At 36.4% G+C, this 12,019-nt stretch overlaps 1 protein-coding gene and 1 non-coding gene across 2 annotated transcripts in view; both read left to right on the top strand.

Moving 5' to 3' along the window:
• The window catches only part of LOC106883643 (protein MTSS 1), a gene marked incomplete at its 3' end in the record, with an annotated part of 307,187 nt that overhangs the window by 125,895 nt on the left and 169,273 nt on the right, over positions 1–12,019 (top strand). The window contains exon 3 of the mRNA XM_052970923.1: positions 11,573–11,646. Within this exon, the coding sequence (XP_052826883.1) occupies positions 11,573–11,646 (74 nt within the window). The remainder of the gene's footprint in view (positions 1–11,572; positions 11,647–12,019) is intronic.
• On the top strand, positions 7,813–7,925 carry Trnai-uau (transfer RNA isoleucine (anticodon UAU)). Its single transcript has 2 exons — positions 7,813–7,850; positions 7,890–7,925. It is a non-coding gene; the product is annotated as a tRNA-Ile (tRNA).

The raw sequence follows: 12,019 nt of genomic DNA, 5'->3' as shown, positions 1-12,019 counted from the left end.
GATAGATAGATAGATAGATAGATAGATAGATAGATAGATAGATAGATAGATAGATAGATAGATAGATAGATAGATAGATAGATAGCTACGCACACACACACACACACACACACACAAACACAAGCAAGGTTCTGTGGTTAAAATGCTTGTTTCCAACTATGTGGTCTTGTGTCAAGTTTCAGTTCATGACACTTTGGGCAAGTATCTTCTTGAGGAATGGTTAATTGTGAATCGAAGTTAGAGGAAAGGCAAAGGAAAATAGGAGTGGATCATGGAGGTGGAGGTGGTTGGTAGCAAACATAAGAAGAGGAGGTAGTGGAAAAGCACATAGTATAGTTTCATGCATTGCAGTCATGTGATTTAGGGTTTATTCCCATTTCATGGTACTATTGATAGTTGTCTTCTCTTATAGCCTTGAGCTAATTAATTCTTTGTGATGGAAGCTATAAAAAGGCCACCATGTGTATGCATGTGTTAATGCCTTCCCCTTGTTTTGACATTTGCATATTGCATATAGTGTCACCATGCTGATAGTGTTGGTTTAATTCTGCTGTGGAAATTGATTCGGCTGGTGACTTTGTCATTTAAAGGAACAAGGGAAATTGTATCTTATTGGAAAAAACTTGTCTCATGTTACCTTCTTTAATTCCTTTTGACTCCATGTAAAGCATAGGGCACAGACAAGATATCTCCATCTGTCTTGATATCTAGCAATGGATTTCAGCTGTCCCTAGGTGAAGCAAACCTGTCAATGCTTCATTTTCTGTGGGCCATCTTGTTTTTTGATTTGTCATGCTTCCATTTTCTTCCTAAAAATTTGGTCTTGAACCTAGCCTTGATGTTCCATGTTCTCAGCAGTATGGTTGTCTTTGGTGAGAGATGATTGTTCTACATTATAATTTCCTTTCAGCTATCATTACATTACTGCATATACAGTCTCTAAGGATTGCTTCTCCTTACCAGGACCTGTTTCATGTTCTCTTATTGGTGTTTCAATAGCAATGTGAAACATTGATAGTGCAGAGCTACTAACCCAATACTCTATCACCTTGCCAGCCTCCTTTCTCAATCGGGCTTGGAACTGGCTATGGTGGAGATCATGTGACCATTACTAGAATAAAAGAAAAAAGAAGTAGGTATTAAAAGGGTGATGGTGATACAGAATTAGTCAATAAATGTATTTAGGATTAAAACATACTGGTACATGGATGACTCAGTAATACAGCTGTCTCCCACGTAACAGGTGTCTACCACCAAATGGAAGCCTGACCTATAAGATTAACCAAAGTCACATTTCCTTAGATCAATAGGAAATATCTATAAAAAATGAAAATGAAAAAAAGACATTTGTGTTTATAAATCTAATGACGTAAATGCAGTTTTTTTCACTTTTCAGATTTCGCAGGAGACTCAGTAAATATCAGAATGAATTTGATATAAGCAAGCTGTACTCCTCTGCCTTTTGATATTCACAATAAGCAAAAGGACAGGTAGTAATAGTCTTATTATAAGAGCAATTGCAAAAACGAAGAAGAATAAAAAAATAATTACCCCCACCCCAAAAGAATGAAACAAAAAAAAAAACCTTTTTGTACAAGTTGGGATAAATGCCAACAACCATTTTTAAAAACACAGCTATTATTCCAAGACAACAGGAAAGCAGCTTAGCAAAAATTCACAGCATATTTTATATATATACATATGTATATATATATATGTTTTAAGTAGGAAACTAATATGTTAAGCTGACTGTATGCAATAATTGTTGTCTGCACTTAGCTTCAATAGATTTGGCATTCTGTTTAATGTAAGCTGTTGATCCACCCCACAGCAGGTATACGAGTATGATGCTGTGTACAGCAATGTGTTGTGTATGTTTTATGATCGTTTTATTTTTAAATCCCTGAGTGCAGTTTACAAAAGCACCCTACTAAACTTATCTGGTTGCTATAGTAATATATATATATATATATATATATATATATATATATATATATATAAAATGCCATTTTTGTGCTGTTAAGTTTTTACTTTACCATAAACCTTCAGTGGGAATCAAGTTTCTCGTGTATCTTATGTTCAATTGATCAGTCACAGTAACCGTGTGCATGCTAGTGCATACATGCATCATGACTATTTCGGTATTGATTTCATTTTCCTGTTGGTCCTTCTTTTGTCTCATGAAGTTAACAAAACACTCTTCAGTTTTCCAATACTGTCACTACTTACAGTGCTACCAATTAGTGCTATCAGTCATTGTACGATGATGGGAACACCATCAGAAAGACAAACTGGTATCTGTGGCTGAAGAGGAGATAACTACTCTGAAATGCTTGCAAATCACAGTCCGAGTAGTTGGTGCTGTGAGCTGATTTAGGTGTATTTACACCATTTATCTACAGCAAGAAATTTTCTCCATGGTAAAAAAAAAAGAGAATGGCTTTCTTACAGGTTTGAATATGCCCCAACTATATTTGAACTGGAAATAACCTTGTAATTAACTATTTACAGTGGTGAAAATCATTCTCCTTTGAATTGACAGACTGAATGACCTGGGCTGCAACATTCTCAAGGAATGTTAATCTGTCCTATGTATCACTCAGTTAGTTGATGAGCTGTAAGGGTAAGATCATCAGCATATTCCTGGTCAGAGACATTCAATAGAACTGGACAAACATTGCGAGCTCACTTTGCAATTACATGGTTTTGAGTTCAGTTCCACTGGATTGCACCTTAAACAAGAGTCTTCTACTACAGTCCCATGCTGACCGAAGCATTTTTCTATATCCTTGTGAACTTTTTTAAAAGAAAATATAACATTTAAAAAAAATATATATATATAACATTATTTGATATGATTTCAAGGTTTTGTACTACTGGTTTTCTTTAGATTGTAATATTGGAACGCTTGGAACCTAGCATTCCGATGAATTCTATATGTATTTTGTATTCCCATGATAAAGGAATTTGACCTACAAAAATCTGTCCACTTTGATTTATGTCATATAGAACACTAATTAGGTGCACTGCAGCAAAGGTTTTCCTTTTTTCTTATTATATATATATATATATATATATATGGGCTTCTTTCAGTTTCCATCTACCAGTCCACTCACAAGACTTTGGTCAGCCTGAGGTTATAATAAAAGACAATCATCCAAGGTGCCACATGCTGAGACTGAACCTGAAACCATTGTGGTTGGGAAGCAAACTGCTTACCACACAGCTATACCTGCACCTATATCATACATATAGGTGAAGATAATGTAGTCCAAGATATACAACTTGGAAAAAGATGAGATGGTCATGGCTGGAATGCTTTTGATCATGGGTCTGATACTTCAGAGCTGATCTAGACTAGAATACAACATTAATTATCACATAATAATTAACATTCTGCTAGACTTTGCTGTCAGCACATGAGAAAATGAAATGATTAGTTGGCAAAATCTAATACTGAGAATACTATTCCTCAGGTGTTTGATTAATACCTCATTATCATCAGGTAACTGCCTCTCTCTCTTTCTCTCTCTCTCTTTTTCTCTCTCTCTCTCTCTCTCTCTCTCTCCCTCCCTCTTTATTGTTCTTTCCATTCCTCTTGGGCTCTGTATTCTCTGCCCTACCTCTCCTCCCCCCGATCTTCCACCCCTTCTCCATCATTTCTATTCTCTCTCTCTCTCACCTCCATCTGCTCTTGTTTCCTTCTCCATCTTCTCTCTGTTTCCTGTATCTCTCTCTCTCTCTCACATTTATTCACTCTCCCTCTCCTCCTTTATCTCATCTCGTTCTCCTCTTTCATCTCCTTTCAGTTTCCGCCTATCTACTTCTCTCTGTTGTCCCTTACCCGTCCATCTTCCTCCTCTTCTTCTCCACTCTCCTACCCCACCATCTCACACACATAATTTAGAATATATTGATATTTATTCCATAAGCCACCTTTTGACAAGGTTTCAGTCTTTTGACATGTAAGATTTAATAACATACAGCCTGGACTATTGAGCAATTAAGTCATCAACTTCTTTCTTTTTTTACTTTCTTTTCCCTTCCTTTTTTTTTTTTTGTTTTGATTTAATATTCGTAATGTGTTTGCTCAAATCAAGAATTCATTCCAGCTAAGCCATCATTGGTGTCAAAGCCATATTCCGTTGTTACCATACGCTTCATTTCACTTAACATTCATTTTTACCAAGTTGTCATAAACAACAGATAGAAGGAATCTCAAAAAAGAGGAGAATCAGCTTCTCAACTAATAATTTTAAATAGAGAGCTTAACTTCATTGACTTTTGGTTTGGCACTGAGATGCATGTCATAATGATAATAATCCTTTCTACTATAGGCACAAGGCTTGGAATTTGAGGGGAAGGGGTGGTATATCACATCAACCTCAGTACTTGACTGGTACTTAATTTATCAACCCCAAAAGGATGAAAGGCTAAGTTGACCTCAGCAGAATTTAAACTCAGAATGTAGAGACGGATGAAATGCCGCTAAGCATTTTTGCCCATACTAACTATTCTGCCAGCTCGCCGCCTTAATAATAACCGTTTCTACTATAAGCACAAGGCCTGAAATTTGGTGGGAAGGGACCAGTTGATTATATCGAACCCAATGTTTCACTGGTACTTAATTTGTCAACCCCAAAAGGATGAAAGGCAAAATCAACCTTGATGGAATTTGAACTCAGAACGTAAAGATGGACAAAATGCTGCAAAGTATTTTGATTGGAGTGCTAACAAGTTTGTCAGCTCACCACCTTATGCTGAGTTATAATAGAAACAATTCAACATTAAACTGAAAGATTACTCAATATTTTTTGTCGAGTAATTCTTTAACAAGAATAGTGCTGACAGTGACTTCATTGGACTGTCCAATGGAGGTTAAGCAGGCCGAAACTTTGAAATCACTGTCAACATGAAATGTGTGTTAAAGAATAATAAATATATGTATGTTTGTGTGTGTTTCAGTGATTTGATATTTCATGATAGTTATAAGTATACATTACTGTCATACAAGGAGCAGCATTTGTTTCCAGTCTTCTGTGAAGACATGTCCGGCCAAAGGACTTCAATTGGAAACTTGTGAAGGTTGGCAACAGAAAGGACATTCAACCATAGAAAATCTGCCTCAATGAAATTCTCTCTAATTCATGCAAGCATAGAAAAATAGATGTTAGTGATGGTGGTGGTGGTGGTGGTGGTTTTGGCAGCGATGAGGCATTTTCCATTCTGGCTTGAATTTGGCAGGCCTTCTTAGGCAGTTGTCAACCTTTTCCAGTCACCTCTAACAATATGCAAGTATACCATTTAATCATTTAATGGTGCAGGCATGACTGTGTGGTTAGAAGTTTGCTTCTCAACCACATGGTTCTGGGTTCAGTCCCAATGTGCAGCACTTTGGGCAGGTGTCCTCTACTATAGCTTTGGACAGACCAAAGCCTTCTGATGGAAACTGAAAAAAGCCCTTCGTATATATGTATGTCTTTGTGTATGTTTTCTCCCCTCCCCTTCCCACCACTTAATGTGTTTATGTCCTTGTAATTTAGCAGTTTGACAAAAAGAGACCAATAGAATAAGTGTCAGGCTTTCCTCGCCATGATGGCCATAAATTGACTGTTAATTTTTCATGCAGATGGTCTCACTGAGTATTTTTCTCTTGAACATTATGTAAAAATTTCTCCACGGTTATGTCTTAAATCTCTAATACTGGTTCCAAATTTTGGCACAAGGCCAGCAATTTGGGGAGAGGGTTAAGTCAATTACATCCCCTCCCCACCAGTGTTCAACTAGTACTTATTTATCAACCCCCAAAAGGATGAAAAGCAAAGTCAACCTTGGTAGAATTTGAACTCGGAATGTAAAGATGGATGGAATGACACTAAGCATTTTTCCCAATCCTGTAACAGTACTGTCAGCTCACTGCATTCTTAAACCTCTAATATTGAGTTATGTTTTCTCTAGAAATTCTATAATATATCCAACAAAGATTTTCTTTTGCTTTAAGGAAATAAATCTTTCAATATTTTTGTAAGTGAAGGTAGTTCTTGGTTTGGATCAGTGATTTACCAGACATGGCACCACAGCCATTCCATCATGTCAAAGCAAGCCACAGGGATTAACGTAAGATTACATTCACACATTCATCTGATATTTCAATTTTGTAAAAGATCTCTCTTGCTGCCATGATTTTTTTTTTGAAGTGCTATCAACCATTTGGCTCAGTGTTTAATGTATTCAGCTCATGATGGTAAGGTTGTGAGTTCGATTCCTATCAGAGCATTGTGTCCTTGCTCCAGTCTAGTCAGCGAGCAAAAATGAGTTGTACCTGTAGTTCAATGTGCCATTCAGTGTGTCACACTGAATCTCCTTGAGAACTATATTAAGGGTATGTGTGTCTGTGAGGTGCTCAGCCATCTGCGCATTAACCTCATGAGCAGACTGTTCGGTTGATTGAATCAACTGGTTCCCTCATTGTCATCACCGACAGAGAACCAGAACATCAGCCAAAAGCAAATTAATTAGTGCATGTATTTTGGACTACTTAGAGGGCCACCTATGCTGTGCATTCCTCACATAGATTACTTTGTTTGTCGTATAAAATGCATATAGAACAACTATGATGTTTGTTCTTCCAGTGTATTCACACGAATGCTGGCTCAAATTGAAGTGACAGTCAGCAAAAATAGAAAGAATAAAAAGTGTATTTACTGTTATTTATTGAATTTCTTAATGTCTCGTGATATTTGGGGCAATGGGTCAACAGCCTGGATTTAGTAAATTAACTAATTCCTCGGTTACCCTCTTATCTTTTACTTGTTTCAGTCATTGGACTGCAGCCATGCTGAAGCACTGCCCTGAAGGGCTTAGTTAAACAGATTGACCCCAGGATTTATTTTTAGCCTGGTACTTATTCTGTTGGTTTTTTTTTTTTTTTTTTCTGAACTACTAATTTGCAGGGACATCAACAAACCCACATCATTTGTCAGGCAGTGGTGGGAAATAAACACAAGGACATACGTGCACACACGATGAGCTTCTGTACAGTTTCCATCTACTCCAAATTCATTCACAAAATATTGGTTGGCCTAGAGCTATAGTAAAAGATATTTCCCCAGGGTGCCTCACAATGGGATTGAACCCAAAACCACTCGCATGCAAAGCAAGCTTCTTAACCACACGGCCATATCCAACAGAAGACAGAAATGTTATTCTTTTATTATTATTCTGCTGGTCTCAGTCACAAGACTGCAGCTATGTTAAGGGCCGGGAGGTGAGGTTACTGTCTTGATAGCGTTTCTTTTAGTCAATTACATTGAACTTAATATTTTGTTTGGATATTTTAAACCAAAATAATGGTAGATTTTTTTTATTGAGAAGTAATGTTTATTGTCACTTTAATATGGCTGTTCCATAGGAACTGACCTTACTACCATTTTTAACCCCCAGGGGAAGCCTCCTCCCGCTGGTTATCAATGCAATCTGCACCCTGCAAGCAGGGGAGCAAACCACTACCATCTTCTAGCAGACAGCAGGACCACCAGTTTTGAGCTATTTGTGCTCTTCCTCAATGGTGGACACTTGTCCGCTAGAAATAGCAGTAATTCGCTCCAGCTTCAGTTAACTATTTAGCTATTGCTGTTAATGTCCAGTTCTAGGTTAGTCTTGATTCGATTCAGCAAATCCATCATCAAAAATACTTCAGTTATTGCTGTCTTTCTTTTTCTTTCACTCTTTTATTTATTTTCTGTAATCTTATAACTACATTATTTTTATTGAGAAGTAATGTTTATTGTCACTTTAACACTTTAACCGTCTGCCCCGGTAGCACAATTGGTTAGCGCGCCGTACTTATAGACAGTACCTTCCTTGTGTTAACTCACAAGTCGGGAGATATGCGGAGGTTGTGAGTTCGAGCCTCACCCGGGGCAGCGTTATCTATTAAAGGTGGTGCTCTAGCATGGCCACAGTCAAAAGACTGAAACAAGTAAAAGAGTAATATCTCTTTTCAAGAATCTAATGTGATTTGAGGGAGACTTGGCTGCCATTTTTTTAGCTATTTGAGTAACCACATAGTCTTCTACAGTTATTTGATGTTGGGTCATGTGTCTAAATGTTCATGACTGTTTAGATATGTAATTAAAAGAGGTCAAGTGAGTTTGGAGAAAGCGTGACCTCTGCTCCTTGCATGTCTAAGTGGTCTTTTGATATTTAGGCTTATTATCGTCTCTACATGCTTGCTGCTGCAGTTGTGTTTTTTTAGCCCCAGGTCAACCTTAATCGAGTGAACCTATTTTGGAAGGAATTTCAACCATGATCATTCTGTCTTTTTCCTATATCCAGGGAAACCTATGACCCCTTTATTTAACCCATTTGATAACAAATTGCACAAGACTGCCCATGGATATGTTCCAAATTCCGGTTTAATAATGATAAAGTTATTTTACTAAATTCTTCATTACCAAAATTAATGAAAACAAAGACAGTATTTTAACAGAAATTCGGTAATGAAAGAGTTAATGTTTCTTCCTCCTCTCATTAAGTCAGTAGGATGTGATTTTAGCTAGATTTACCAAAGGTGCCATGTAGTGGGACTGAACCTGAAACCATGTGGTTGAAAAACAAGCTTCTTAACCACACAGCCATGGTCAACAAGAGATAGAAATGTTCTATAATTCTATTATGGGCTATTTCTAGCTATTCAAGCAACCATGTGGAGGTTCCCTTACTGGCTCACATTTAGCTGGTACCCTACTGCAGTTTGTGTGTAATGTTTAATGTTGTTGGTATTTTTGTTTTTTTAAATATCAAAGTATGACATTCATATGAAGTTTTGTAGGTCATCACCAAATGACCGAGTAGCTTCTATTATTTAGCCAACAGAGTAAACTAAGCCCTTCATACTAGCAACCACAACAATAACAAAAAGCATGACACCCATGCTTATGGTAAATGAACAAAAAAAAAAAAAGATTTTGACCTACACCCCATATGAGTCCTTTGTGGTAACCACTCAAGTGGTTACAGCTGTTTGTATCCTCTTTACTACTTAGATTTTTCTCCACTGTCACCATCTTCATGGCAGATGTTGACAGTCCTCTTCTACCTTTTAATAATTAGTGACAGACCCATGATCAGAGGATTAACCCTGGCCATCAGCAGAAGTTGAGCCCCTCATGTGGAATTTGACTTGGGAACCCTAAAGAGCTGGAGCATACTACACGGTGTTTCATCTGATGCTTTGATAATTTTGTGTCTCTATTGATCTGGAATCACTGCTAAAAAAAAAAAAAAGAGTGAAAACATGTAAAGCAAAGCTGACTTCAGTGGGATTTTGAACCCAGAATGCTCAGAGAGACAGAACAAATGCAGAAAGACATTGTAGCCGATGCTCTAACAACTCTGGCTATTTACCACCTTTTCCTCTAGAGGAATAGCTATACAGTAGTAATATCAGTAATGATAAATAAATTACTGATTTTCAAGGTAAACTCGTTTCACATTGAAATTACAGTGAAATGGTCTTATATTTGCTCCCACCCCCACCACAACTTCTACTAATAATAATAATAATTATTATTTCAAATTTTTGCCACAAGGGCAGAATGGGGGAAGTGGGGATGTGTTGATTACATTGACCCCGGTGTTCAACTGGTACTTATTTTACTGACCCCGAAAGGATGAAAAGCAAAGTTGACCTTGGTGGAATTTGAACTCAGAATGTAGCAACAGACAACATGTTGCTAATCATTTTACCCAGCATGTTAATGATTCTGCCAGCTCGCCACCTTATTATTATTATTATTATAATAATAATAATAATAATAATAATAATAATAATAATAATAATAATAATAATAATAATAATCTGTTAGTTGCAGTATTGCTACAATGTAATAGGAAATGCATGTCTAACAAGTTAAGATATAGATTCAGAGGGTGCTTAGAACTGATGAGAGAGCAAATGTGTGTTTGAGATCACAATATTTTAGCTGCCAGACATGATTCTTCCACTAAATGTGGGTTATAACCCTTTTGTTACCATATTTCTGCTGGAATACACTGTCTTTTGTCTCAATTAATTTTGAAAATAATGAAGAATTTATTAAAATAATTTTGTCATTATTAAGCTGATATTTGGAACAAATTAACATGAAATGTCGATGGAAAGTTTTAATTTAGCTCAATTTAAAACAGGAAATTTGTGTCAGAAAACCAAGGGTGGACTCGGGCATGTTGGTATCAAAAGGGTTAAATCTTCTTTGCTTAACCCCTTTCTTTACCATACTTCTGCTGAAATACACTTCCCTTGTTTCAATTAATTTTGAAAATAATAAAGAATTTAGTCAAATAACTTAGTCCTTATTAAGTTAGTGTTTGAAACGTAAATGAACATGAAATGTTGACAGAAAGTTTTAATTTGGATCACTATAAAACAGGAAGTTTGCTTCGCAGAACCAGGGACAGCCCTTAGGTAGGTTGGTATTAAAAGGCTTAAATGAAAATCTTAATAGAGCGAAACAGAATTTTTTAATGAACTAACAGAATCATTAGAGTAAAATCATCATCATTTAACATCCGTTTTCAGTATTTCTTCTGGGTCTTTATGTTTGGGGTTCAAATTCTGCCAGAGCCAACTTTGCCTTTCAACTTTTGAGGCTGGTAAAATAAAGTGTCAGTCAAATACTGGGTTTGATGTAATTGGTTACCCCTCCTCTCAAAATTGTTAGCCTTCTGCCTAAACTTGAAAGAGTATGTGTAATTAATACCAAAATTCTCTAATCTTTCTTATGACATTGTTTATCTATCTATCTATCTATCTATCTGTCTGTCTGTCTGTCTGTCTGTCTGTCTGTCTGTCTGTCTGTCTACATACACACATGTATAGGGAACTTGTGGGAGAGATAGACCTGAGAAGACATAGGACTGGGATGAGGTGGTGAAATGTGATTTTCGGATGTTGAGTCTCACAGAGGTGATGACAAGTGACCAAGACTTCTACCGATTTGCTGTACTTGAGAAGACACTTCAAGCTAAGTGAAATCTTGGGCATGGCCAGTGCCAGTGACATGTAAAAGCAGCCAGTACACTTTGTAAAGTGGTTGGCATTAGAAAGGGTGTCCAGCCATAGAAACTAGGCCAAGACAAATGACTGGAGGCTAATGCAACTCTCTGGCTTACCAGCTCCAGTCAAACCATCTAATGCATGCCAGCATGGAAATGGATGTTAAATGATGATGCTAATATAAATACATACATATATAAACTCTCGCTAACACACACACATGCGCGTTTACACTGACACACACACATTTACACTCACACACACAATGTTCATGATGACTTTATACCACAAATAAATGTATTTTTGAGAATATTCTTTGAAAAAGTTTTTCTTCATTTCTAGTTTTCCAAAACAGAAACAGACAACTCCAACCCCACACAAAAACAAAAACTAATTAAAATAATATGCATAAAATGTTTCACATTTGTTTTTTTTTTTGTTTTTGTGTGTGTGTGTGTGTTGTTATTTTTCTCCATAAATCTAATTTTCTTAATTTTTCTTTTTCTCTTCCAGAACCACACAAATAGCAATCAGTGCATTTTTGGATACGTTTCAGAAAGTTGCTGACATGGCCACTGGATCTAGAGGTAATTGGTGTTATCTTCATTCATTCATTAACAAACAACCATTGATTTTATAGGATATTCACGCTAGGTTTTTCTTTTTTTCTTTTTTTCTTTTTTTTTCCCTTTCTTTTTTATGATCGGTTTGGAACAAAAGAAACTGGTAATTGGCCAAGAAAGTAAGGTGCTAATTTAAAGGATGGTGGGCCAATCATTTGTCTTTTAGCACTGACTCTTAAATTGTGATCCTAGAAAAGTATAAAGATTGTGAACGGAGTGACATTGTATAATTAACATAATTTATTCGACTGCATCACAAGATGCAGTCTAATAAATTATGTGTGTGTGTGTGTGTGTATATATATATATATATATATATATATATATATATATATAT

The sequence above is a fragment of the Octopus bimaculoides genome, chromosome 9 (genome assembly GCF_001194135.2).
Source record: "Octopus bimaculoides isolate UCB-OBI-ISO-001 chromosome 9, ASM119413v2, whole genome shotgun sequence".
Taxonomy (NCBI): domain Eukaryota; kingdom Metazoa; phylum Mollusca; class Cephalopoda; order Octopoda; family Octopodidae; genus Octopus; species Octopus bimaculoides.
Note: the sequence above shows the minus strand (reverse complement) of the source record. Positions and strands in the feature narration are given on the sequence as shown.